The sequence below is a fragment of the Notolepis coatsorum genome (assembly GCF_963971535.1).
Source record: "Notolepis coatsorum genome assembly, chromosome: 4".
Lineage (NCBI taxonomy): Eukaryota > Metazoa > Chordata > Actinopteri > Aulopiformes > Paralepididae > Notolepis > Notolepis coatsorum.
In genome coordinates this window covers 5,764,940-5,791,572 of record NC_140168.1, presented here as the reverse complement: position 1 = coordinate 5,791,572, position 26,633 = coordinate 5,764,940, and the positions used below count along the sequence as shown (strand labels likewise).

At 42.6% G+C, this 26,633-nt stretch overlaps 1 protein-coding gene across 1 annotated transcript in view; it reads left to right on the top strand.

The window, feature by feature from the left end:
* LOC311227619 (E3 ubiquitin-protein ligase TRIM35-like) overlaps positions 1-9,214 on the top strand; it is a gene marked incomplete at both ends in the record, with an annotated part of 29,048 nt that extends 19,834 nt beyond the window's left edge. Inside the window, 4 exons of the mRNA XM_084313341.1 lie at positions 17-181; positions 2,102-2,332; positions 2,631-2,653; positions 8,551-9,214. Coding sequence (XP_084169467.1) covers positions 17-181; positions 2,102-2,332; positions 2,631-2,653; positions 8,551-9,214 — 1,083 coding nt within the window. The remainder of the gene's footprint in view (positions 1-16; positions 182-2,101; positions 2,333-2,630; positions 2,654-8,550) is intronic.
* Between the last annotated feature and the right edge of the window lie 17,419 nt (positions 9,215-26,633).

Genomic DNA, 26,633 nt, shown 5'->3' with positions numbered 1-26,633 from the left:
TAACTTGGCTTTGAAGAACCTGTGTGAGGCCTTCAGGGAGAGAAGCCAAGGAGCGCCAGCAGGTTCTGAGGTGCTCTGCAGTCTGCACAGACTCCAGCTCATCTGTGTGGTGTGTCCGTCCTCCAGAAAACGCAAGAGCCACAACTGCTGCCTCATAGAGGAAGCTTTGGAGGATCACAAGGTATGGCAAAATCATTATTATATTAATTTATTCAATCTTTAATTATACTCAATAAATACACAGAGTAAACATTGTTGTCACATTGTTAATGAATACAGAAACATTAGACAATCAGAACAATTAGATGGGATTAGATTCAGACACTGATGTTGGAGTTGATTTATTTTTGTCCACAACGTAGGAGGTGTGAGAGTCAATGTCAGTGTGGGAGTCAATGTCAGTGTGGGAGTCAATGTCATTATGGGAGTCAATGTCAGTGTGGGAGTCAATGTCAGTGTGGGAGTCCAGGGTGGCCTGGGTGGCAAACGTACTCCAGTCTGTGAGTTGAAACCGGTGCTGCAGCACAGAGTCCTCAGACCTGCATCTTTCAAGTGAAATACATCATGAATGAATGAATTAATGAATTCCATTGCAGAAGCAGCTCCAGGCTCCACTGAAGACCTTACGTGACAAGCTACAGGCCTTTAAAGAAATCAAACAAACATGCGTCCGCACAGCAGAACACGTAAAGGTACAAATATTCTGTATTAATGATAAATGATTTACTGTAAGGTTGCAGCTGCACTCAACCTACACACAGTAAAAATAAGTGCCCTATTGTACATTTGTAGTCCATTGTGGGAGAGACATGATTTTTAACCCCCCTACTGTATATTTCAGTTAGTTAGATAGTAAATTATAACACTACCTTATGCATACTGCACCTTATGTGACACTGTGAATGCTGTATAGTTAGTTAGATAGTAAATTATATTGACTTACTTCTAGGGATGTCGGCCGATTATCGGCATTAAAATGTGATATCGGAAAATATCAGTATCGTTTTTTTTTTTTTTACATTTCTATAACCTTTATTTACCCAGGCAAGCAAGTAAGAACAAATTCAGATTTAATTTATTGTCAAAAGTATGCATAATGTTGTGTTAGTTCCACAACAAGAGATATGTAATGTTGATTACCTGAAATTATTCCGTTTTTTTGGGGGGGAAACCCTGCATATATCGGTATCGGTTGATATCGGTATATCGGTATCGGTAAAAAAAGCCAATATCGAGCATCCCTACTTATTTCCTTAAACGTATTTGTTTACACTGCTTGTGTTGTTTTTACTACCTGAACCCCCCCCAGGGGCGTAATTATGGGGGGGGACGACATGTCCTCTGCATGTTTTCAGAAGGCAGTTATGGTCCCCTGCACTTTTTTACCGTCCAAAACAATGTTACACGATAATAAACGGAGACGCAACGCGGCACTTGGACCACACGGAAAACAGCTGCTTGTTCCATCTCTGAGCTCAGGTCTCTGATGACCTGAGCCATTGTCATGCAAAGACAAGGTGAGCACCCGGCGAGGGACGAGTTGCATCTTTGTGTGCACGCGCTAAGTACCGAGCACAGCTGTCTTTGCATAACAACAACAGCCATGTCGTCAGGTGTGCTCAAATACATAGCACCCCTCCCCTGAAAGTTTGGTGTGAAACTGAACGATGGTCTGTGTGATTGCCATGAAATGCAACAGCATTGCTTGGTCTCTGTGAAATATCTGTCTATGACCTTGTTGTATTTAAAAGCCTCTAGGCTGTTGTTTTATACATTGTAGATAATAAATAGCACGATCTCTCTCTCTCTCTCTCTCTCTCTCTCTCTCTCTCTCTCTCACGTTCCGAGACTCGTGCAGTGTTATGACTTGTCATAAGTGAATTGTATATAGAAACATCTCACCAAAATGTACTTGCACAACTGATTTTTATTTATTTTTTAATCTACGACCTTACAGCCACTGACCACGCCCCACAAATGTGTCCCCTCCACCATTGAAAACTAAATTATGCCCTTGCCCCCCCCCCCATCCTGCTATGATGCCTGAATTTCCCCAAGGGGATCAATAAAGGAATATCTTATCTTATTTTATAATCTCCAGGTCCAGGCCCTGCACACAGAGAAGCAGATTAAGAAGGAGTTTAAGAAGCTTCACCAGTTTCTCCACGAGGAACAGGAGGCCAGGGTAGCTGCACTGAAGGAGGAAGAGGAGCAGAAGAGCCAGACGATGAAGGAGAAGATTGAGGGGCTGGACAGAGAGATGTCAACCCTTTCAGACACAATCAGAGCCATAGAGCAGGAGATGAACGCTGAACACGTCTCCTTCCTGCAGGTCAGGACTGGTCTCTCTTCAGTTCAGGGAATGATGCTGAGGATGTTTAGTACACTGTAAAAACTGGGATTGGGGTTCATTCATATTTATTAAATAAGTATTAGTAACCTATACATAATAAAAAAGACTATGTGCCGTTTGAAATAGAATTGAGCTGAATTCAATGCATTTGAACCATTTATGAATTGCATTTTACACAGTTTTAGTTGAATACAATTAGCTGATAGTTTAAAAGTGACCAGATGACGCTCAGTTTTTACAGTGTCGTGTTTAACTTGATCTGTCTTTACCTCCATAGAACTACAAGACCACACTGAAAAGGTAAGTGATTTCTCTCTCTTTTTGTCGCTCTCTTTCTCTCTCTCATCTCTATCTCTTTTGTAATGGGAATTATTAAAGGACAAACGATGAGCCGCTTACATTAATCATTCTGAGTCATTATTAATAATAATAGAAAGGTTTATTTAATAAAGAAAGTTCATGACAGCGTGGCCACGCTGCCAGACCAGTCACCCCCCCAGAGGCAGACATGTTAACCCACTAGCGTCTGACAGGGGACTGGCCTAGAGGCCTGGTCAGACATACCATTGAATACATGAAATTACGTAGAAGAAAACAAAATGGCTGGTTAGAGAAATTAATAATACGACTATGTTATGGCTAAGCCTGGAAGGAAAAACAGCTCCATCTTACAGTTCCCATGACCTTGGGTTATGGCTCTATGGCTGGTACAAACAGCAACTTCGTTACGACTGAGAGAATGATAGAGTATCTTAAAGAGACATACACACATTAACCAGTAAATCTGGTTGGACTGAAACTCTAGCTGTATGACATGATAAAATAACAGAGACTCATAATGACATGATAATATATTCCACGACAGTTCCCTCCTCTTGATAATTATTAATCACAATCATTATCATTTCATAAAGATAACAAAAAATATTATCATTCAAACACAGATTATAATAACCCAGCAAAAACGATTTTTATTATCTAAAAAACAAAAGGTCCTCTGCATAGACCCCGTGTCACGTGCAAAAGAGAAGTTGTCATAACAGCAGCCATCATTAGCGTCTCTTTGCAAATGCCCAGACGGTGGTTGCAGGATTCAAGGGTACAGTCCAGCCTCTGGTTTTGTCAAGGCCATACTTCTCCCACCACCAAGCTGAAAAATTGAAATCACAAAAGAAAACACAGGGCAGTACCTTGCAAGATAGACTGCGCTCACGAAATATAACACTGGGTGCATTACTAGAAGACAAAAACATTCTCACAAAACTCATAGCGAAAACAGAATACACGTGACTGCATTCTCCGGGAGATAGCCAAAACAAAACAAAAACAATTTGCAGACTCCTCACAAAGAATGAAAAAAATAACTGGTTACCATTGCAATGCACAACATATTAAAAAAATCTCCACCTGAATCAAAGAAAGTTCATTACATCATTACCTAACATCTTTTAGGACGATACTGTAATATCTGCATGTATTGTGGTTCAAACCTAAGCATTGTGGGTAAAACTTGCCTCATCCCGGAAACGGTCTCTTCTCCCTCCCCCGGCCGCTGGTCCAAGCACCCCCCTCTGCAGTCCATGTATGCCGTGGCTCGGTCCTGATGATCCTCCCCTCCGATGTAAGGAGCCTGTCCGGTGAATGGCTTAGACCTGCTGGAAACTGTCTCTAAGATCTTTATCTCAGGACCACTGATCCTATCAGACTGGAGTCAGCTGTCGGTTGATGGTCTTAGCGCCCCATCGTTCACTAGCCGATAGGCCCTCTGCCTCCTAGTTCTGGAGCAGATTGGGACAGCTTACTTTCACAGAAACCAGCTGTAGTCGGTCCCCCCCCTCAGGCCCTTGGTTGTGGCCCTGATGGAACAGGCCTGCTAGAAACTGTCTCAGTGTCCATGCTGTAGCTGCAGAGTGGAGCTCTGGTCCAGTAGATTAGCTGGGCCAGCTTGTCTCCCCGTAATCAGCTGTAGTCGGTTCCCCCGTCAGGTTCTGGAAACCGTCTCACAGATCTGATGGTCACGGAGTACTGTCCATGTGTCACCGCTGTAACTGCAGAAGCCTGGTACAGACAGTGGTCCTCTGCGCGTCCTCCTCTTGGTCAGAGATGGGTGCCCGGACCGCAAGCAGAGTGAAGAGACCGTTCAGCGAGACCCCACCACAGAAAAAAGAAAGAAGAAAAAAACCCATCAGTACATAGCTAAATCTTTTAATAACGAATCATTCTTAGATGATATTGTTCTTTCTGATACTTATTGTTATGGGAGATTTATAATATAATATGAGCAATAACTTGTAATGTTATCAGTACATGGCTCAAACACAACTGAACACAATCACGTGCACTCCTGTGACATACGAATAAGATTAAAGAGAGAGAAAGAAAATAAAGAATTAATAATAAAAAACTGTATTCTGAAGCTGGACGAAGGTCATTCAATCACACTGTCACTCAGGGGTGACATGTTGTAGTTCTCACCTCCTTACCAGAGGACAGGTCTAAGACTGAACTGAACTTAAAGGGGAGACACTGCAGGTGAACTAATATATATCACACTGAAACTTCCCCAGTTCACTACTTACATTAAGACACTACCTTTTTTTTTTTTTTTTTATCACAATTGTATGTTCAAACATGCACATGAGGCCTGATCTACTTAAATATGCACTAATTTGCATATAATTCCAGGACAGAAATCTGAACATTGGATAAAGCCATTTTCAAAATTATAGCTCCATTTTGTCATTGTTATGGCAACATTCCATACTATGCCAAATCACATATGAATAGAACTGGACAAACCAAATAAACAAAAAATAAAAACCCACTCTCGCTGGCAGTGTGCTAAACATCCTGCCTCTGAACCACTCCTTCTATCGCCCTTTGCTAAGCCAACACATTTCGATCACTGTGTGTATTGAGCCCCACTGTACTTTTAAGGAGGAATTTTAAATCAATAACTTGTTCTGAGGCCAAAGTTTGAAATAAGGAATGGAAGATAGTTTTAATTCCTCACACTGATCAATTGATAAGGAATGCGCAGTTGGTAATCAGACCATGTAAACAAATGTCCGATCACCAAGTGAGAGCGATCTTTCGTTCGGCAAGACAGTTAATACACACATATGACGTGGAAGGAGCTGGAACATCACCCTGAGGATTGGCTGAAATGACTATTATGGCTGCTTTACAAGGAAAACAGAACGGATCCCATAACAATGTCACTTATGGCCTTATAGCAAGGATCAACATAGATCATAACCAAATTGTTTTGACTGGCTAATGTGTGCCTCTCTTAAAGAGAAACGCACATACTACGCTGATACCTGATGACAGCGCCCTCTCATACAATACCAAAATCTTTAAAGAGGACTGTTGTTCATCGTGCCATCAATCATTGGAATAACTGCCCACTGAACATAAGTAAATTGAATAGTAAAGTGTCTTTCAAATACCACCTAAGAATGCACTACTTAAATATGTGAGCTGATGTTGATAATGATGTCTGCCCCCCCATTATACCTGTCTCTCCCCCCAATATATATATATATATATACACATAACATATATATATACATATATATATATACAGTGGCTTCCCCTCGCCACAAAAAAAAAAGCTGTACGCTCTGTAAACAGCGTACAGCCAGAACATACCCCTTAAATCCCAGTACTCAAGGAAACACAGGGGGGTTACACACATTATCCTATATTCAATACCCCACTCGCATAAGTACTTTATAGATAGAAACAAAAACCGCTTTTAAACAGAATGGCTACTTTATACATAACCGCTTTTAAACAGAATGGCCACTTTATAAATAACCGCTTCTAAACAGAATGGCTACTTTATACATAACCGCTTTTAAACAGGATGGCCACTTTATAAATAACCGCTTTTAAACAGAATGGCTACTTTATACATAACCGCTTTTAAACAGAATGGCCTCTTTATAAATAACCGCTTTTAAACAGAATGGCTACTTTATAAATAACCGCTTCTAAACAGAATGCCCAGCTCACCGAATATCTCCCCCACGCTCCCATGGATTCTAGCCGTAGTTGGCAGCCAAACGGACGCTAGCAAGCGGTTCCTCACTCCCTTCCCATGTGTGGGGAAGTATTGAGAAGAAGAAAGCGCTTTCCCTGAAACCCAAGATTTCAACCTGCCCGCATAGCGCCTCGGCTCGCGGCCAACTCGACCCCCATCGCTCTAAAATATATATTAACCTAATTAAAAAAAATATCCCATAATTCTTCTCGTCGTCAACATATTTTATTATACTCGTGGTAGGCACCCGCACCCCGTCTATAAGGCACGAGCCTAATCCCTGCCTAATACATTCGGGACGTACCAAGATTGAGAAACTATAGAAAAAAAACCATCGCCAGTCTACCAAGCACAGTAATACACCAATACAATGAAAAAAATAACCACTGCAGAGCACATAGTAATATACATTTAAAAAATAGCTCTGACCGGCACCATGTTCTAGTTTAGACCTCTAATTATACATTTAAAAACAAAAAATGTTTTAAACAGAAATCAGAATGTCAACAGCTCACCGAGTGTTCCTCATCACGCGTCCCCAAGGTTCATGCCGGAGGTGACAGCCAAGCGGACGGCGCAGCTGGTTCTCTCCCCTCGGTGTCTCGCACGGAGGAGCCTCGAGACAGCGCTCCCCCGGAATTCCAGGATTCACCCTTTCTGCAGAGTCCGTTTGGCGGCCGACCTCGACACCCATCGGTTAAAAAAACATCTCGTCGCCATCTGTAATGGGAATTATTAAAGGACAAACGATGAGCCGCTTACATTAATCATTCTGAGTCATTATTAATAATAATAGAAAGGTTTATTTAATAAAGAAAGTTCATGACAGCGTGGCCACGCTGCCAGACCAGTCACCCCCCCAGAGGCAGACATGTTAACCCACTAGCGTCTGACAGGGGACTGGCCTAGAGGCCTGGTCAGACATACCATTGAATACATGAAATTACGTAGAAGAAAACAAAATGGCTGGTTAGAGAAATTAATAATACGACTATGTTATGGCTAAGCCTGGAAGGAAAAACAGCTCCATCTTACAGTTCCCATGACCTTGGGTTATGGCTCTATGGCTGGTACAAACAGCAACTTCGTTACGACTGAGAGAATGATAGAGTATCTTAAAGAGACATACACACATTAACCAGTAAATCTGGTTGGACTGAAACTCTAGCTGTATGACATGATAAAATAACAGAGACTCATAATGACATGATAATATATTCCACGACACTTTCTATCTCTCTTTTTCTCAATTTCTCTTTCTTTCTATCTTTCTCTCCTTTCTCTCTCTCTCCTTTCTCTCTGACTCTCTTTCCATGACTGCCCCCATGTTAACCCTTTCACCGCTGCACTACCAAAACGGTTAACCCTTTCACTGCGACAATACACAGAAGGTTAACCCTTTCACTGCCACAAAACAGCCGGTTAACCCGGCGACCGTCGGTTGTGTGATAGTAAAGGGTTAACCTTCTGTCGTGTGGCAGTGAAAGGGTTAACGGGCGTCGCTGTTCACCACGGCCGTGGGTGGGTGCGCGACTCGCGGGCCGGAAGCGAAGTTCTTTTTCCGCTCCGGTTGGATTCAGAGGCGTGCACCACACGTATTTTCACAGAAATACACTCAACATCTGCATTATTACCACACATATAGATGTTGTTCAACCAGCTAATGTGTCTGTATCTCTCCCAATACAAATAAACCATATTACTATACTTTATCAGGAGTACGTCACACTGATCATCATTCTAAAATGCATTCTAACATTCTAATTAATGAGATAATAACGGGTTATACATGCAAAATGGACACTGGAACTGGAAATCTTTTATTTAAATTTTTTTTTATCTTCAAACAGGGACTGACTTCAACTTCAACTTTAAATTACTTTATTTTCGTTTGGGAACTACATTTGTGCAGTGGTTGAAAGACAAACATACAGTCACAATACATAGACACTCACCACTATAATTTTTTTTTAATTTAATACAATTTATTGTGTATTGTGTATTTATTGATTGAGTGGAAATGATTGTATTAGAAACATGATGGAGAAGAGATGGAATACAGTTATTTTGATGGAAATCAATATCTCTCTCTTCTCTGCGGCTCTGAAGCTAAGCCCACAGCAGGACTGACTCTTGAATGTTCTTCCAGAGCTCAGTGCAACCTGCCTCGTCCACAGCTGGTCTCAGGAGCGCTGATAGACGAGGCCAAACACCTGGGCAACCTGGCCTTCAGAGTCTGGGAGAAGATGAAGGAGAGGGTCAAGTTCACTCCTGTCACTCTGGACCCAAACACTGCAGGACCCTGGTTCTCTATATCTGATGATCTGACCAGTGTGAGACGCACAGACACAAAGCAGCAGCTCCCTGACAACCCAGAGAGGAACATGGTGTATAACATTGTTCTGGGTTCTGAGAGCTTCAGCTCAGGGACACACAGCTGGGAGGTGGAGGTGGGAGACCATCCTCTCTGGTCTATAGGTGTAGCTAAAGAGTCATTTGACAACAAGAGAGAGGGGCTAGTGGCATCACCACAACATGGTATCTGGGCTATAGGTTATAGGAGAGGTACGTACTATAATGGTCCGGATCAGATCCTCACAGTGAAGAGGAGCCTCCAGAGGATCAGAGTACAGCTGGACTATAACGTGGGGAAGCTGTCCTTCTACGACCGTGAAGACATGACTCACATCTACACTCATGAACACACCTTCACTGAGAAACTCTACCCACTCTTCGCTATAGGACCGGCTGGTGATGCCAAACACCCTGATATAAACATCTGCCCATCAGAGGTGTCTCTCTCTGTGATATAGTCATGACAGTGAGGTGTGTGTGTGTGTGTGTGTGGTGTGTGTGTGTGTGTGTGTGTGTGTGTGTGTGTGTGTGTGTGTGTGTGTGTGTGTGTGTGTGTGTGTGTGTGTGTGTGTGTGTGTGTGTGTGTGTGTGTGTGTGTGTGTGTGTGTGTGTGTGTGTGTGTGTGTGTGTGTGTGTGTGTGTGTGTGTGTGTGTGTGTGTGTGTGTGTGTGTGTGTGTGTGTGTGTGTGTGTGTGTGTGTGTGTGTGTGTGTGTGTGTGTGTGTGTGTGTGTGTGTGTGTGTGTGTGTGTGTGTGTGTGTGTGTGTGTGTGTGTGTGTGTGTGTGTGTGTGTGTGTGTGTGTGTGTGTGTGTGTGTGTGTGTGTGTGTGTGTGTGTGTGTGTGTGTGTGTGTGTGTGTGTGTGTGTGTGTGTGTGTGTGTGTGTGTGTGTGTGTGTGTGTGTGTGTGTGTGTGTGTGTGTTCGGGACCGATCCCACTTCACTTCCCTTCTCCTGGCTCTACCGCCTGGCAGGTATTACCTTAAAGAGATTAAGTTAGGTATTACTTATCTTAAAGAGATTAAGTAAGGTATTACTTACTTTAAAGAGATATTTCGCTTTAGTTTCACTAGTTTCCTCGGTCTTTCCTCCAGGAGCGGTGCTGTTGACAGAAGACGACATGAGATTCTACTAAAGTGAAATGTCCCTTTAAGCAGTAACTGTCCCATTACGAACAAGGATGTATCTTATTTGTTTTAGGACAGAGGAGGCGATTGTCTTGTGATTTTACGGAAAGAGTTCATAAATGTGCCCTTTTTTCCCCACGGCTGAGCAATATCGACGCCATCGAGGTCAGAGGTCAGAGTTGAGACGCACCGCTTGACCCCCACGTGTTGGGGGGGGGGTACTGCGGTTAGATACATGTAGTGGAAACACTGGTGTCTGTGAGAGCGTGTGTGTGTGTAACGGGATGTGTATGAAATATGAATATGAAGCTACAAGGAATCCATGGGAAATGCAGTTGTACATTATTACATTTAAAAAAAAAATAAACTTAAATTTTTATTCAACATTTATGGACATACAACATAACATTTATATTGACATCCATAACATAACGACATACATATATGGGTACATTCATGAAATTAAAACTAAACACATCATAAAACAACACTGTTAAACAGACCTAAATAATAAAGTACAAAAAACATAAAACAATTGTCATACCCAACAGAAATAAAAATAGAAAAAACTAACTAAAGCAAAGGTGTGTGACACGGGTTCAGAGACCCTCCTTGAACCTCTTTCCTCCTTTACCCTTCACCCTCTTGTGTTGCATTTGGTCCCTCCTCTGTGATGTCGTTTTCGTTCCCCTTGTAATCCTCCCACTTTCCCCATCTTTCTTTAAATTTCTCTTCCTGTAGCCTCAGCATGTGTGTTATCCTCTCCATATCCTGTATCTCTTCCACTATTCCTACCCATTGTGCTATTGTCGGTGGGTCTTCTTTGTACCACAGTCTTGTTATTGCTTTTCTGGCCGCTATCAACATTATCTTTATTAAATATTTGTCCCCCCCTTGTATTCCCTCGTGCGTCAGGTCCCCTAAGTAAAGCACCAGTCCTGTTTGTGGTAACCCGTATCCTAATATTCTGGTCATTGCCTCCCCTATCTCCTCCCAATACCCCTTCAGCTTCTGACATCCCCAGAATATGTGCGTGTGATTTGCCCCCTCCTTCCCACACATCCTCCAGCATGTTCTTTGTGTTGGTGCATATTTTCCCTTCAGCTCTGGGGTTATAAAGAATCTGATTATGTTTTTCCATCCAAACTCTTTCCATATCCTCGATCCTGTTGTTGAATGTTGCACCTCGCATATGTTCCCCCATTCCTTCCCTGTTATTTCTATCTCTAGTTCTCTCTCCCATTTCTCCCTTATGTAATCGGTCGTGTGTCCCTTGCTGTTCATTATAGCCCGGTATATTGCTGATATTACTCTTCCTTGCCCCCCTTCGTATGCCCATACTATCATCTTGATTATTCCATTCTGTTCTTCGTCTTTGGCCCCCCTTATTTCTTTGTTGTAGTAGTCTCTAACCTGTAGATATCTGAAGTGGTCCCTGTTTTCTAGTCCAAATTTCTCCTTAAATTTTTGTAGTGTCTGCATTTCCCCCTTCTCTATCATTTTGCATATCGCTGTTGCCCCCCCCCCCCCCCCCCCCCCCCCCCCCTCTCCCACCTTCTGAATCCATGGTCTAACCTCCCTGGTTTGAATCTCTTGTCATGTGCTACCCATCTCAGAACCCCTGACTGCTTCTCCAATTTGTGTGTTTTTACTACTCTGTTCCATAATGGTCAAGGTGCATTTGGTGATTGGATCTAATAGTCCCTCTTTTTCTTTAAATAGTTCCCTATCTCCCACCAGAGCTTGTACCTTGTATCCCTCCCCTTCTTTTTCAATGTCTTTCCATCTTGCCTCATATCTGTCGTTACACCAGCACGTCACTGCTCTCAGTTGTGCTGCATAGTAATAATCTTGTAGGCTGGGTACTGCCATCCCTCCCTCTTCCTTTGGGAGTTGTAGTGTTTTATATCTGACCTGTGGTCTTCTCCCCGCCCATATGAACCTCGATATCAGTCTGTCCCACTCCCTGAATTGATTCTGTGGTATTTGTATCGGTAGTGACTGGAATAGGTACAGTAACCTTGATAGTATGTTCATTCTATTCTTGAATTGAAGTCCAAGGGCATTACTGTCCATCTCTCTAAGTCTCTCTTGATGTTCTGATTTATCTGTGTATAGTTCGCCTCAAACAGTTTCCCCACCCCTCTCGTGATGTTCACCCCTAAGTATTTAATCTTGTCCATGTCCCATCTTATCCCGTACTGTTCCCTAATTTCCGTCGTTGGGGTATAGTTCCATGCTAAGGTCTGTGTCTTTGTCACGTTTAGTTTGTATCCTGAGTAGTGGCTCTTGTCTGGTTGCCTCATGTATACTATCACGTCGTCCGCAAATAGGCCTAGTTTATATTCCGTTCCCTTTATCCTTACTCCCTTAATGTCCTCGGTCTGTCTGATCAGTTGTGCCAGTGGTTCTATGAAAACGGCGAAGAGCGTTGGTGAGAGACAACATCCCTGTCTGGTAGCCCTCTCTAATCTGATTCTATCCGTCAAGCTGCCATTCACCTTAACCCTCGCTGTCGGTTCTTGATATAGCGCCCTGATCATCTTCATCGCCCTCCCGTTCAGTCCGAACCTCATCAATGTTTTATATAAAAATGTCCAGCTCACACTGTCGAATGCTTTTTCTGCATCTAAGCTAATCAGTACCGCGCTACCACCTTGTTTTTGTATCTCCTCTACTATGTGTAATGTCTTTCTCACGTTGTCCTGTGTCTGTCTCCCTTTAATAAATCCAGTTTGATCTTCATCTATAATGTCTGGCATAAACGTCTCAAATCTCTTTGATATTATCGATGTATACATCTTGTAATCCACGTTGAGTATGGACACAGGTCTGAAACTACTACATAATTCTCTATCCTTCCCTTCCTTCGGTATCGTGGTGATTATGGCTTCCTTCCACGAGGGGGGCATTTTGCCCTCTTCCATCGTGTGTCTGAACGCCGCCCCTAACATGGCTGCTAATTCCGTTCTAGATGTCTTGTAGAATTCCGATGGGAATCCGTCGCTCCCCGGAGATTTGTTGTTTTTAGCTCTACTAATTGCCTCTTCCAGTTCTCGTTCCGTAATTATTTTATATAATTCTTCATTCTGTGCTTTCCCTATCGATGGTAGCTCTAGCTTCTCCAGACAGATATGCTTCTATTTCCTCTTCTCCCGCTGCTTTTGGCTGTGTGTATAGTTTCTCATAGTATTCTCTAAATGTCCTCTCTATTTCAGCTGGGTCTCTCAATATTTCATTAGTCTTTGTATCCCTTATTGTGTGTATCGTGTTCAACTTCTGTTGCGTCCTAATTCTCCTAGCCAACAGTCTGGTCGCTTTTGGTCCCCCTTCATAGTACGTTTGTTTCATGAACCTCGCTTTCTTTTCTATTTCCGTCAATAATTCCCTATTTATCCTGGCCTTTACTTCTTTGATTTCTCCAAGCGTTTCCTGTTCTTTTGATATCTGGTGTCTCCCCTCTAGCTTCTTCAGCTTCCCTATCAGATTGTGATATGTCTCCGTTCTGGCCTTCTTCAGCATTGCTGTCTTCTCCATCAATTTCCCCCTTATCACCACCTTCAGTGTGTCCCATAGAATGTTCGGATCTACCGCCCCGTTGTCATTTTCTTCCTTATACCTGGCTATCTCCTCCTTGATCTGACTCACCACCCCCTTGTTATTTAATATTCCTACATTTAGTCTCCAGATCGTGTTCCTCCGTCACCCTTCTAGATCTACTGTCAGATATATGGCACTGTGATCCGATATGTCCGCTACTCCTATTCTGCTCTCCCGTACCCTGTAACTGTCCCCCGTCGTCATCAAAAAGTAGTCTATTCTCGCATATGTCACGTGCGGGTGTGAGTAATGTGTGTATTCCCTGTCCATGGCGTGCATCCCCCTCCAAACATCTGTAATTCCCATTTCCGTCATCTGAATATTCATATATCTACTGATTGGTGCCCGTCCTTTTCTAGTACTCGTGGTGTCTAGGTCGTGATTCAGTACTACATTAAAATCTCCCGCGCATATCAATATCCCTTCTAGTTCCATCACTATCATATCAAAAATGGTCTCATATAAATCCCTCTCACTCTCTGGGGGTGCATAAACATTCACTAACGTAAACATTTGACCCTCCATTTTTCCCTTCACCAGAACAAACCTTCCCTCCTTGTCTCTTACTTCCTTGATCAATTCAAATTTGACTGTTTTTGATTAACGTGATTACTCCTCTCCTCAGGTTCCGTTTAAAGGAACTATAGTATGCATTTTCATATCCAAATCTCTTCAGTTTCTCATGATCCTGTGCTACCAAATGTGTCTCCTGCAGAAAAATCATTTCCATCTCACTTTTTTTACATTTCAACATCACTTTGCCCCTCTTTATCGTATTATTCATTCCATTAACGTTTAACGACATCATTTTTATACCTTTAACCATTGTCATCTTTCTTCTTCTTTCATCTGTCAGTCCCCCCCATGTCACATTCATTCCCCCCTCCGGTTGTAGCCTCCGCTCTCTTCACCGAATACATATAATGATTAACATAAATAAAAAACATAAACTTTACATAAAGTGCTCCCAAGGCGTTCGGGGGGTCCCTGTCCCCCCCCCTGTCCCCTGCTGGTGGGTGAGGAGTAATTGCTCTCCTAGTGAGAGGCCTCCTCCTGACGGCTTGGGGGTTTGAAACCTTTACCCCCAACCGCTCGTCATATTTGTCCAGCCTTCTTACTGTTTTTATTGCTGTCGAGCTCCTGGTCAAAAGCGCGCTGTCCTTCATTCTGATCAAAGACCCCCATTTCCTAGGTCCCTCTCAATGTGGCTCATATGTTCCAATGTCCCTCCTTCCTCCCAAACCCGTGTGTGGTGTCTTCTGTGTACCCCTTCTTACTTTCTTTTCCTCCCCTCTATTTTCTATGTGATGTCCATTTATCCCCTTAATCCCTTCCAATTGTGTTACTCGCAGCGTGTGTCTATGTATTTGTTTCAATATGTTCTGTGTTCCGTCTATCATACCTAATTATATTTCCATTTATTTCCTCCATCAGCATGTGTATTATGTGTCCATGTATACGTTATGTTCGTTCCTATATCCTGCCTCTAGCTGGGAATGTGTGTTTATGTATATGTTATTTCAGTTTCTATATTTTGTCTCTATTTGGATAGTTTTTTCCATCTCTTGTGCGTGTACTCATCCGTTCGTCTCCTCCCGCCTCCTCTCCCCTCCTTCTCCGTCTCTGGCCTCCTCGTCCGTCTCCGCCTTTGGTCTGTCACGTCTCACCTCGGCCTTCTCCTCTCTCCTCCCTCCTCTACCGGGTTTCGATCTCCTACTCTGGTCCATCTGCGTGCTTTCTCCAATCTCTGCCGCAGGCTCAGCGTCTGGCCCTCCTGTCCCCTTCCTTCTCCGTCCTCCGCCATCTGCATCCCCCGTCGCCTCATCTCCTGCGCCGCCTCCTGCGCCGTCGCGTACGTCACCGTCCCTTCCTTCCAGTGAATCCTTAGCGAGGTCATGGGTGATTGGAATTTCATTCCGTTTTCTTTCAGAATTCTCTTCAGTCCCGCGTAGGACCTGCGTGTTATTGCTACCGCTGTCGAGTAATCGTGATCAAACGACAGTCTTTTCCCCTCGATTTCTATCTTCTTGGTCCACGCGGTTCTGAGTATCAATTCCTTAATCTCAAATCTCAGAAAGTTAATAATCACCGCCCTCGGAGGTCTGTCCGGTTTCGGTCTCGAAGCCAACGCCCTGTGGGCCTTCTGTATCTCCATTTTTTCCAGTCCCGTCTCCTCCAGTTGTTCCTTGATAAGCTTTTCCACATATTGGGTCACCGATTCCCCTTCGACTCCTTCTTTCAATCCCCATATTCTGATGTTATTTCTCCGTGACCTCCCCTCCATGTCCGATATCTTTGTCTCCATCTGTTCTTGTTTTTGAATCGCACACGTTAACACCTCGTGTATCTCTGTGTTCCATTCCTCCGTTTGCGCCGTTCTAGTCTGTACCTCTGTTACGTTTCTGTCCTGTTCCGCCATCTTCTCATCCACCCTTTTGAGTTCTGTATTCATTTCACCTCTGAAGTCCTCCTGTTCCTTCCTCAATTCCTCCCGTAACTTCCCAATATCATTTCTTATCGTGTCCGAGTTCAGTTTTATGGTCGCCTGCATCGTGTCCGAGTTCAATTTTATGGTCGCCAATATCCCGGCCTGCATGAGCACGGCCCATCCTGGCATTCCCTTGTCCGTCTCAGCCGAAACTCCCCCTTCCTCCGCCTGCCCCTTCTCGGTCTCGCCTCGGGGGTTCTGCTCCATCGAACTCTCCTCTTCCTGTGAGTCCTCCATTTCTCTTTCCTTCATAATTGTTTTCTCCTCCTTCCTTCTCGTTTGCATCTTCATTTTTAATCACTTTTCGTCACTTTTCGGGTCTTTATTTCTCCGTTTTTCACTCTTTTGACCAGGAGCCTCGCCGCATGCGTGCTACCCTTCCGCTCTCATACCGGAAGTCTACATTTACATTTTTGTGTACATTTTTGTGCAGTTGTACATTATTACTACAGTATTGCACTGAAAGAGCCTCCAGTTAGAACCCCCCCCCCCTTGTCTCTATTATTTTTGTTTTATCATTTTCTTTGTAGTATATGAGAACTCTTGTTTCTCAGTAGGTGTAGTTTCTACAGAGCGGCAGGCGTGTCTCTGATGCAGTGCAGAGGTTCACTGGTGACACCACACTAGAGCTTGTTCAGTCTTTTGGCGCCACCTGGTGGCCATATTGATGTGTGTTTTTGTTTTGTTTGAGCTTCAGTAAACGAGTCAAGTCAAGTCAGGTCAAGAGTTTTATTTGTCACGGCATACAAGTATACAATGAAATGCGGGCAGACCAGGCTGCAGAAACAAATTAGTGGGGGGCATAAAATGTTCTCGGGGGGGAACAATGGTTTTTCAACACAGGTTCCCTTTTATACGTTTCAGCTGGGACAACGGCGCTGTGGCTTGCTTGGCGCTGCCCACGGTGCTGAACTAAACAGCAGAGAGGCAATTGAAAAATCTAATTTCTCTCTATCTTAAGAACATTCACTTATACAAAAACAGACTGAACGGATATATATAACAGACCTGCTGGGGCAGCGGACTGAGAGCAGGGGACACAAACAGGCTGGATAAGCTGGTCAGGAAGGCCAGTAGCGTGGTTGGGGTGGAGCTGGACTCTAGCGAGGGTGGCGGAGAGGAGGAGCCTTGCTAAGCTCCAGGCCATCAGGGAAAACCCCTCCCACCCACTATACAGACTTGGCTGACAGGAGGAGCATGTTATTGATTGATTGATTGATTGATTGAAAAGTTTATTAACAGATTGCAGAATGGGTACAGTACAGTACAGCTCAATACATACAATTGTTAAGAGGATGCAGACCTGAGAAAGACTTTCATCTTGTTTCCATCAGGGTCCCCCATTTCCAATTCATCATATGACACACACGACATACAGATAGACAGTACTGCTACATCTATACATTTATGACGTACCAGATTTTCAAATACAGTACTGTTTGTGATACTAAAAAAATCCAGAAAAATAGTGTATATACATTTGACATAGAAACTGTGCATTGGGGGAGGTTGGGTAGGTGGGGTGGGGCTGTACATTGGAGGTGGGGGGGGGGGGGGGGGGGGTTGGGTAGGGGGGGGACACTGTACATTGGAATACTGACATACATTTGACATAGAAACTGTACATTGGAGGAGGTTGGGTAGGTGGGGTGGGGTTGGGTGGGGCTGTACGTTGGAATACTGACAAAGCCATGCTTGGTCTTCATTGTACAACTGGGTTAGGACATTTGTAGGGGCCAGTTTTGAATTGCAGTCTCCCGTAGGTGTTCTTTGAGAGTGTTTTTGAAGGTGGGTAGTGATTCACATTCCTTTACAGCTTTGGGTAGGGCGTTCCACATTGTTGTGGCATAATTGCGAAACGTGTTTAGTCCCTTGTTTGAGCCGAATCTGGGTTTTACATGATTTGTGGAGCTCCCTCTGGTGTTGTGATCGTGGTATTCACTGACCTTTTGACATGTACATGGGTACCTTGGTCGTGTAGTGTATCTTGTAGACCAGGCCCATTGCAAGTTGCTGTACTCTGTCGTCTACTCTAAGCCATCCTAGGTTGGCAAAGTGTGCAGGGGTGAGGTGGGTTCTAGGAGTCAGGTCAAGCAGTAGTCTGACTAGTTTGTTTTGAGATGTTTGTAATTTGGTTTTTAGTGCCTTTGAGGTGCTTTGGTACCATGAGGTGCAAGCATAGTCGTAGTACCCTTGAATGAGTGCTCCTGCCAGAGTCTTCAGGGTATTCTTGTTTACCAGGGAGGAGATCCGGTACAAGAATCGGGTTCGTTGATTGACTTTTTTTATTACATTGGATGCCATTTTGTCACAGGAAAGATTAGCCTCTAGGATGGAACCCAGGTAGGTAATTTCATCTTTCCTTGTGACAATATTGTCACCCACTGTAACTGAGAAGCCGTCGGTTTTGCTGAGTTTGTTATTTGAACCGAAGAGAATGGACTCTGTTTTGCCCATGTGTAATGATAGTTTGTTGTCGGCGAGCCATATGCAGATTTTGCCTAGTTCCGAGCTGAGGGTTTTTTCAACCTGTAACTTGTTCTTGTCAGAGACCAGCAGGGCTGAGTCGTCCGCAAACAGGAACAAGTTGCAGTCACAAGCTGACGACATGTCATTTGCATAAATTAGGAACAGTAGTGGTCCTAGTATGCTTCCTTGTGGAACACCACAGTTCACTGTGAGGGGGGGGGATAGGGTACCGTTTACCTCCACCATCTGTTCTGTCCCCTCCAGGTAGGATTGTATCCAGCTCACTGATAAACTATCAAAACCAATTGCTTTTAGCTTGTCAATCAGAATGGTGTGATTGACAGTGTCGAAGGCCTTTTGTAGGTCTAGCATGACCATGCCGCAGTATTTGCCCGCGTCCACCTCTTGCTTGATGTGGTCGTTCAAATAGAGAAGGCATGTGTCAGTGGAGTGGGATGTTCTGAAGCCAGATTGGAATTCGTAGATTAGATTTTTATCCGTAAGGTACTTTTCGACCTGTTCGTATACTATTTTTTCCATGACTTTCGAGATGGATGTAAGGATAGAAACAGGGCGGTAGTTGCCTGGGTCTAATTTGCTGCCCTTTTTGTGCAGGGGTGTTACTCTCGCTATTTTGAAGTCCTTGGGGACGTGTCCCTGTTTTATGGAGAGGTTTATTATGTGTGTGATGACTGGGGTGATGGCGGCTGCTGAGTCTCTGAGGAATTTGGAGGGGATGTTGTCATGGCCAGTGGCCTTGTTCGGTTGGAGGGCGCTCAGTTTATTGAGTACCTCATCTGTAGTTACCATTTCCAGTTTGAAATCGTCTTTGTGGACGCCTAGGTTCTTGTAGTATAACATCCAAGGTCGGGGAAAGCCTGTGGTACAAAGACAGATTTTATAATCTTCAAAAGACCCCCCCCCACACAACCCCACCCAACCTCCTCCAATGTACAGTTTCTATGTCAAATGTATACTCCCTTTTCTTGACTCTTTTTGTATCACAAACAGTACTGTATTTGCAAATCTGGTATGTCATAAATGTATAGATGTAGCAGTAACAGAGCATGAGGTGAGGCGGACCTTTAAAAAAGTGAATATCAGGAAGGCAGCAGGACCGGACGGCATCCCCGGCCGCGTCCTAAAAGTCTGTGCCGACCAACTGGCCCCGGTATTCACTGACATATTTAACCTGTCCTTAGAACAGGCTGTCATCCCCACCTGCCTGAAGAAGTCCACTATTATCCCTGTACCCAAAAAATCCAAGCCTGCTTGCCTCAACGACTACCGCCCTGTAGCTCTCACCTCCATAGCCATGAAGTGCTTTGAGAAGCTAGTAAAGGGCTACATCTGCTCCTCCCTCCCCATCAACATGGACCCCCTGCAATTTGCATACCGCCCCAACAGGTCCACGGAGGACGCCATAGCCCATGTGCTGCACACAGCAGCATCACACCTGGACAAGAGGAAGCGGAACTATGTGAGAATGCTATTCATCGACTACAGCTCGGCATTCAATACCATAGTCCCCTCCAAACTCATAGCCAAGCTCAGGGACCTGGGCTTGAACTATGACCTCTGCCAGTGGGTCTTGGACTTCCTGACGGGCAGACCCCAGGTTGTGAGAGCAGGCAACTGCACCTCATCCATCACGCTCAACATAGGGGCCCCCCAGGGCTGTGTCCTGAGCCCCCTCCTCTACTCCCTGTACACACATGACTGCGTGGCACAGCGGAACAACAACACAATCATCAAATTTGCTGATGACACAGTAGTGGTGGGCCTGATCTCTGCCAACGACGAGAGGGCCTACCTGGAAGAGGTAGAGAATCTGTCACAGTGGTGTCAGGAGAACTGCCTCTCCCTGAACGTCAGCAAAACAAAAGAGATGATTGTGGACTTCAGGAGGTCGGGGGTCAAGGACTACAGCCCCCTCAGCATCGACGGGGCACCGGTTGAGAGAGTGAACAGTTTCAAGTACCTCGGAGCCCACATATCCGAGGACTTGACATGGACCACACACATTGACAGTGTTGTGAAGAAGGCACGACAACGCCTCTACTTCCTCAGGCGCCTAAGGAAGTTCCAAGTCAGTCAGAAGATCCTTAAGAACTTCTACTCATGTACAATAGAGAGCATCCTGACTGGCAACATCACCTCCTGGTTTGGGAATAGCACCGCACAAGACCGAAGCAGACTACAGAGAGTGACACGTTCAGCCGAACGCACAATTGGAGGGGGGCTTCCCACCCTCCAGAACATTTACAACAAGCGGTGCAGGGGCAAGGCTAAGAGAATCATCAAGGACTCCAGCCACCCGAACAACTGCCTCTTTGAACTACTGCGGTCAGGCAAGCGATACCGGAGTCTTAAGGCGAGCACAGAAAGACTCAGAAGAAGCTTCTATCCCCAGGCCATCAGGCTGCTCAACGAACAATAAACACTATGCAACAACCATCAAATGCACACAGCACACACACCCACACGCACACACTCACTTAAACAAACAACACACTGCAGCACCCACTCTACACACTTTAGATCACCTAAACACACTTTACACTTTATATTTATTGGTAAAGGATTTGCACTACAACTCGTACACCTTACTGTAAATTGTACCTAAATTGTACCTCATCCCATTTCTGCTCTGCACTATATAGTATTGTATATTAGTACATTGCATAGAATATTGTATATTGTATGGTAACTCAGTTACTTCTATTCTGCATCGAACATTGTACATATGTCTATACTGAACACTGTGACCTTTTGTACTTCTATTTTACATGCTATACTATTTTATTTCATACTATTTCATACTATCTTGTCTAGCACAGTCTCTGGAGCGTAACAGTAAGAAGCATTTTGTATAAAAGTATTCTGTACTTCTGTATGACAACTATTAAAGAAACTTGAAACTTGACACTGTTTCAGAGAGACAGACAGACAGACAGACAGACAGACAGACAGACAGACAGACAGACAGACAGACAGACAGACAGACAGACAGACAGACAGACAGACAGACAGACAGACAGACAGACAGACAGACAGACAGACAGACAGACAGACAGACAGACAGACAGATAGATAGATAGATAGATAGATAGATAGATAGATAGATAGATAGATAGATAGATAGATAGATAGATAGATAGATAGATAGATAGATAGATAGATAGATAGATAGATAGATAGATAGATAGATAGATAGATAGATAGATAGATAGATAGATAGATAGATAGATAGATAGATAGATAGATAGATAGATAGATAGATAGATAGATAGATAGATAGATAAAAACATTTAAAATATCAATCAATCCTTGTATGCTGTATTTCTCGACATCATCTGAAAGGAGAGTTGAACTCTCAAGGATTTTCGAGACTAAATACAGTAAAGCTTGACTGACTGAATGAATGAATGAATGAATGAATCAAATCAAATCAAATAAAATGTATTTGTAAGGCCCGACAAAACACGTTAATGTCCCCATGGGCCGGACACATCTTCTTTAAACAAGTCAAGAAGAAACATCACAATAAGTCAAGAACCAAAACAAGAACACCATAAGGTCTAACAAATTTAGAATAAATGCAAAATAAATGAATGCAATGCGAACACTCCCAGACATACCCCACGTGAAGGTAAGGACAAACTCACTAAAACCTAGCAATAGGAAAAAATTCACCACAGGCAATGTGGAGGAGAGAAACCTTAGAAGGGCCAATTCAAGAAGGGATCTCCCTTCTTAGATGTCGGTGTGTTGCAGACGGACAGTTGGTAAGCATGCACTCATGTGTGTAGTGAAACACAGATGAGTGCATACAATAGCAACTGAACATTTTGAAAGATTTAAGATAGAGCTGATAGTGATAGCAACTGAACATTTTGAAAGATTAAAGATAGAGCTGATAGCGAATCTATTTGAGGCACAGGGGCGGCGCAAAGAGGGTTGCGTCCTCCCCGTCTTAATCACGGGACATTCAACACTCCGGTCATTGCTCCGAAACAGCCGGAGACAGGGGGACAGGGGGCGGCGCAGAGAGGGTCGCAACCTCCCCGTCATCATCACGGGACGTCCGACACTCCGGTCATCACTACGAGACAGCAACTCACAGGGAGACGGGGCAGGCGTTAGACAGCTTGCGTGATTGTAATGGGCGGACATAGCAATAGATACAAGTGGTAAGCATATATGTGAATAGAATAGATATATGAAGTAGGCATATTAAGTGAATAGAATAGAAGTACTTAACCCAGCAATGAAACCACGTTGACAGGCCAGTTGACAAGACCACGGACAGACGGCGGAAAGTAGCTGATCCATGGCCTCGGTGGTGCACGTAGAACAGTCACTGAAATCTTGGCCAAGACCCCGAGACATCCACCACATTGGTCAACACTACGAGACAAGCACTCAGAGAGATGGGGGGGGGGGGGGGGGGTTAGAGAGTTCCCATATTTGTAGTGGGCGGAGATGGAGCAATAAATACATGTAGTGAGCATATGCATACATGGTGACAGTAGAATCATAAGAAAATTGTGAAATAGAGTAATAGATAGAACTACTGCAAGCGTATGGATACAGGGTGAGATACAAGACAATAGCTCAGGGCCGTATGCCCCGAGGGGGCAGGAGGAGTCACTCAGAAGGTTCAGCACTGCAGGCCAGACAGAAGGCGGTATGAAGCTGTTCCATGGGACCGGTTGAGACAGAGACAGAGGTTAAAAGGTTCTCTCATGTCTGCAGAAAAGCAGACATGGGAGAAAATAGACATCCTAACTAAACTAGACAGATTAATCTAAAGGTCAGTCCCCGACCAGCTGAGATCAGGGTAAAGTCAAGTCAAGTCAAGTCAAGAGTTTTAATTGTCACGGCATACAAGTATACAATGAAATGCGGGTGGTCTTGCCCGCGACGATGTGCAATACAGTGGTACAACATATAATAGAATCCAATAAAAATACAGTGGTACAACATATAATAGAATCCAATAAAAATACAGTGGTACAACATATAATAGAATCCAATAAAAAAACAACATTGTGCAATAAACAGGTAACATGGTGTGACATCTCGGTATCTGTACATAGTATTTACAGAGCATATAGGACATGCTAGGTAGCTTTAGTAGTGCAATACACTGTTCCTGTTATACTGTTATACTATAGGTTGAAGGAGAGAGAGAAAAGATGGGTCTTAAGCAGGGATTTAAAAGCTTCGACAGAGCAGGCGCCCCTGACGACGGCAGGTAATTTGTTCCACAGGTAGGGAGCGCGGTAGACAAAGGCTCTGTGGCCGGCGGATTTCTTCTTAACCCTAGGAATCGATAGAAGCCCCGCATTTTGTGAGCACAGAGCACGAGCGGGCGAGTACCGGGAGATGAGATCGGATAGATAGAGCGGTGCAAGCCCATTTTAAAAAAAATTAGGTGAATGAATGAATGAATGAATGAATGAATGAATGAATGAATGAATGAATGAATGAATGAATGAATGAATGAATGAATGAATGAATGAATGAATAAAATAATCAATGATGGCCCTAAAAGCATGAAGGCCAGTGGAGTGAAGAGAAAAAACATGACGAATCATAACTGAAGCAGCTACTCCAGAGAAATACAGAAAGAGACTTATTGACATTAGCTAAAATATGCACTTATTATCGACAAGCACTGACGTGTTTTACAGTACCTCTCTTAGTAAAATAAAATGAAATTGGATTCAACAAACAATCCTCGATGCTGTCCTTTGTGTCACATGTATGTATGAATGTATGTTTTTTGCAACAATATTTAAGAAAATGTATAGAATTTGTGCCAAGTATTCTACTGTTATTCTATTGTCATTGTTATTCTATTGTCATTGTTATTATTATTATTATTATTATTATTATTATTATTATTATTATTATTATTATTATATTATTATTATTATTATTATTATTATTATTATTATTATTATTATTATTATTATTATTATTATTATTATTATTATTATTATTATTATTATTATTATTATTATTATTATTATTATTATTATTATTGTTATTGTTATTATTATTATTATTATTATTATTATTATTATTATTATTATTATTATTATTATTATTATTATTATTATTATTATTATTATTATTATTATTATTATTATTATTATTATTATTATTATTATTATTATTATTATTATTATTATTATTATTATTATTATTGTCTGGTGTTGTTCTGTTTATTATTATTATTATTATTATTATTATTATTATTATTATTATTATTATTATTATTATTATTATTATTATTATTATTATTATTATTATTATTATTATTATTATTATTATTATTATTACTGTATTATGTGCTGTCATGTTTTGTTTTATATTCTATGTGGAAAAAAAGAGAAAATAAAAGATTTGATCAAATAAAAAATAATTTGTACCAAATATACAACAATTCACAAAGAGAACACAAAGGGGAAATGTGGCATGTAATGTAATAATAATAATAAAATAAAAGCTCCATTACACGGTACATCACATCTGCATCAGCGTATTTCACCCCACACGATAGTTAATGGCCAAACGTGGCAACATCCTGTATCTTTTTTTTTACCAACATGCATAAACGTTGCAGTGAGTATAGCTACCTCGTATTGCCCCACAGCGGGGTTTGAACCAACAATGAGGCCTGTATGTCACGCTTCCTATCTGACCCAAATACATCTCAAGACTGAGGCTTCCGGCGGGTTCCGTGGAACAAGAGGCCTGCGGTCCGAAGAGGCGAGGGTCACGTTTCCACCTGCCACGGTATTTAACCCTTTCACTACCACACTGCAGAAGGTTAACCCTTCACTACCACACTGCAGAAGGTTAACCCTTTCACTACCACACTGCAGAAGGTTAACCCTTTCACTACCACACTACAGAAGGTTAACCTTTCACTACCACACTGCAGAAGGTTAACCCTTTCACTACCACACTACAGAAGGTTAACCCTTTCACTACCACACTACAGAAGGTTAACCTTTCACTACCACACTACAGAAGGTTAACCATTTCACTACCACACTACATAAGGTTAACCATTTCACTACCACACTACAGAAGGTTAACCTTTCACTACCACACTGCAGAAGGTTATATAGCGTACTTGCATCGCGTCCCGCTCTTAAGCCATACCGAGATATACCTCATCTCATGTACCTATTGTACTCCATCAATGATTTATGGCTCATATTGTACACCTTGGCTGTGACTGGGTGTCTACTGTATAACTACTATTATGTAACCATAAACCACGGCATATCTTATAATAAACATACAATTTAAAATACTGCATAATAATAATAATAATATTATTATTGTCCTTTATTCAACCACCCATTGAGATCAGGATCTCTTTTCCAAGAGAGACCTGTGTGCAAAAGACTACACCTACCCCCAACCCCTGCATCACTTACATTTTCACATCTGTACACACCTATATTTTAGTATTATTAATTTTATATATATTTTTTAAATGTTCTCTCTGTCTTGTCTCTAAGTTGTCTCCCTCTCTCTGTATTATCCCCACTATGTCGTCATTGTGAAAGTCCATGTACTGTGTTTGTCCGTATGCTATAATGCCATGTATGTAAAGCGCTTTGAGATGCCTAATGTAAGGTGCTATATAAAATAAATGTATTATTATTATTATTATTATTATTATTATTATTATTATTATTATTATTATTATTATTATTATTATTATTATTATTATTACACAACCACATCGGACAAACAGGTTCAGTTCAGACGTGACTGACCTCAATAGTCGAACACCAGACAAATAAGTTTGATCAAAGGAAATCAAAAGGAAACAATTACAATCAACATCTAAAATGTCGGAATGAAATGTTCAAGTTTTTATTTTTTTATTGTTTTATTTTTTTTTACCAAACTTTGTTTTTTTACACATGGTGTAGCTAAAGCACCCAGAGCTCAGGGAGAAGGAACAATTTAATCATGACAATTAAATTAAATAACCACAATGTCAAACGTCATAATACAGAACAAGGGAGTTGAAGGGACAGGCCCGTCTGTGATTCACGGGGCTGAATGGAGACGGTATGAGAATAATGCCCACAGGGACAATGGCAGAGCACTTCACAATAGCAGCGATTAACGAGCGTTGTTCAATTATCCCTCGTTCCC